Raw genomic sequence first — 2,962 nt, 5'->3', positions numbered from 1 at the left:
TTACGACCAAAAGCACTAGAATAACATAGTACAAATGAAGATCAAAGTGAAGAGATAAACGGACAAAAGCATATGGCAAGTGCACCACGGTGCACACAGAGAACTGAAGACTTGAGGGGAATTTAGGGGGTTTCTTAAAAATATTTTTAATTACAACACCAAAAATATCTGGAAAGGATCTTTCTGGGTCCACCAAATTGTATCATCTAAACTACGGCAAGGGATTTTTTTTGAATGTTTTAATTCATTTTTATGTATATTTTGAAAGTGAGATATATAGGAGGGAGCATCAATGCACCACATATTGTTGATTTACTAATTAGCTCCCAGTCCTGCAGTGTATTTGACACCCGTGGACGGTAGCCACATGTTTCCTTCAATGAATTGAGCCACGGTGAAGTTAGTGGCTTCACTGGTTTGATTCAGTCGGTGGTAACCGGGCCAATTGACACGCTTGGCCAATCCCGCCCCCGGCCCGTAATTCATAAACTCAGCGTAGAATAGTGTATTCAATGCAAAATTGCCGTTCCACTCAAGCCAACCTTCTGGCCTAATGGCGTCGCTGATGTATGACTGCATGATAATGGTTCTGGAATATTCCTTCCATGGTCTTCCAAGGTACGTAGCAGTAGTGTTAACCGAGGGTTTAAGGTCTGAATCCGCAGATATGTTGCAGAATTGAATGGAGAAGCCGGTGGGTTGGTTCGGGTCTTTCCGGCCCTGAGCAGTGATGGTGTTTTTCTGGTTGGGAAGACCCTTCTTCGCCAGGATGCTGCAGTTTTGAAAAACGACGGTGGCATCGCCGAAAAGAAAATCAACGGTCCCACTGATTTGGCACTCGCGGTAAAATTGGCGCATGGTGTGCGTATACAGCGTGTCTTGGTAGCCTCTAATTCGGCATCTAAAAAATACTGACAGATCGGAGTCCGATCTAAGTGCCACTGCTTGATGTTTCTCTGCTCCTGCAGTATTCTCGAATGTTATGTCTCGCGCTATGAATCCTCTTCCACTTACAGCTGCAAATCATTTGCAAATTAATTAATAACCATTTCTTCTTCATTTCTCTGTTTTGTTTTGTTCTCAGAAATTATTAAAATGAAAGGGAAAATTACCGAAGGTCGCTGACCGGAATGTTGTCCAACCGTCAATAAAACTCCGATTACCCGATATGATCGTGGCATCTATTCCATCCCCAATCATCATGAGATTCCACTTCTTCTTCTTGATCTCCACGTTCTCCAAGTATACACCCTTCTTTATGTATATGACATAACGTCGTGTGCTTTTGTCAGGGGCTGCTAGCACCGCATCCATCACATTGGTGAAATCCCCAGTCCCATCGGCGGCCACTGTGGCATCGGCGGCCAAGTCATTTAGTTGCAGCAAGTTCCGGTCCTCAGATTTCAGCCATGAAGGAAACTCGCTCGGTTGATTGGGGATTGATTTCACCATGGAAAGAAGGTCATAGAGCTGTGAAGTTAACTGGTTGATGCCTCCAGATACTAGACCTTTGATAATGCTATTGGTGCCCTCAAACCCATCCATGCATGTTTCCGGATTAACCACTGCAGCGCTCAGCCATGTCTTCAGATCAGAACTCAGATCTCCTGTGCTGTGGTCTTTAGCTGTAATGTAAGCAGGAGGGTGTTCAATTTGTAAGTATATTGAATTTCTAGTGTAGTTGCATTTGCATGCGCAATTTATAAAAATAACTAGTAGGTCCAGCGGCAGCAAAACCGACAATATCCCCGTGAACTAACCAAACCAACAATATATAATAAAGCAAAGTTTAAAAGCGCAATATATAAATGAATAGGCTTAGGGGGTAGAGAGTTAATATGCAAATTTATAAGAATGCGGTGGGGGTGGGGTAATGTAAATAATGGTGTACCCTTGGGATTTTGGGTGGCGGAGAGGGACCAGCTCAACTGGTCAGCAGAAGAGTCGAGCAGATCGAGACAGTCGGAAATGGCGGTGGAAAGCCGGAAGTCTCCCAGTAATTTACTGAATGGAGAGAAAATGGCCATAACCTGTCGTACAACATCGATGGTGGAGAGGAGTGAGTTGGAGAACTGGGACGAGGGTACGCTCAAGCACTCTGTCTGCACAAGATCCGCTGGAGAGCTGGCCGGAAGCAGCATCGGAAACAAAAGGATAAAGATGCAGCAAAACTGAAGGATTTGTGTAGTTAATTTGGCCATTAAGATAGGAATTATTGAGCTGCCTTTGCCCTGGCCAGTATGTATGGGATGATGAAGCAAAATTAAAACAAAATCGGTGAAATAAATGAAGAGTCCAGTTGGAAGGTGAGGGAAAGGAACTTTAAAGGCAGGAGGTTGGGGAGATAGCGCGTTGATTTGAATGCTACATTCACGTTTTGTGGGGAAGGGTTTGTCTGAAAAATCCATGTGTCGGCGCTCGTAAAAAGCTTCTCTTCTTACGCGGATCTCGGGGCATTTCACTCACAGTCGCTGGAAAGCATTTACGACAACTTTAGTAGATTCGAACATCTCCCTTTGATCTCTTTGGATGTCAGTGTCATCATCCACACCCATACTCGTGTCTCCTAATTATCTCTTATTTTGAACCAATGCCCGTATCACTCTCTGCTCTCCTAACTACAAATGCTATTAATGATAGAAGTTGACTACCATTCTCACCCCTACTTTCGCTCCGACTTCACTCATCCATTCCCCCTCACTCATATATTCTATTTCTTTATTTTCATTTCAATTGTATTTGGACAAAACCAACCTTCTAAACAGTAAAATTTTAAATGTTTAAAATAAAATAAATGCTTTCTATTATTTAATCAGTTAGTTCTTAAAAGTTACTATACATTTAGTGCACAAAGTTGGGTTGATTTAGAAATAATTATTGATATATTTAAAAAAACCTACATGCATGATCGGGTCGTTAAGTTGAGTAGAATAAACTTGTGTTTAAAATGTTAAATTGAATT

At 42.3% G+C, this 2,962-nt stretch overlaps 1 protein-coding gene across 1 annotated transcript; it reads right to left on the bottom strand.

Moving 5' to 3' along the window:
• LOC103490630 (pectinesterase/pectinesterase inhibitor PPE8B-like) lies at positions 1–2,785 on the bottom strand. The gene is made up of 3 exons (XM_008450205.3): positions 1,892–2,785; positions 1,113–1,625; positions 1–1,016 (listed from the first exon to the last, which is right to left on the bottom strand). Exons 1-3 carry the CDS (start codon positions 2,406–2,408, stop codon positions 316–318), a joined length of 1,731 nt encoding a protein of 576 aa, XP_008448427.1. The 5' UTR covers positions 2,409–2,785; the 3' UTR covers positions 1–315.
• Positions 2,786–2,962: the final 177 nt, after the last annotated feature.

The sequence above is a fragment of the Cucumis melo genome, chromosome 6, assembly GCF_025177605.1.
Source record: "Cucumis melo cultivar AY chromosome 6, USDA_Cmelo_AY_1.0, whole genome shotgun sequence".
NCBI lineage: Eukaryota > Viridiplantae > Streptophyta > Magnoliopsida > Cucurbitales > Cucurbitaceae > Cucumis > Cucumis melo.
Note: the sequence above shows the minus strand (reverse complement) of the source record. Positions and strands in the feature narration are given on the sequence as shown.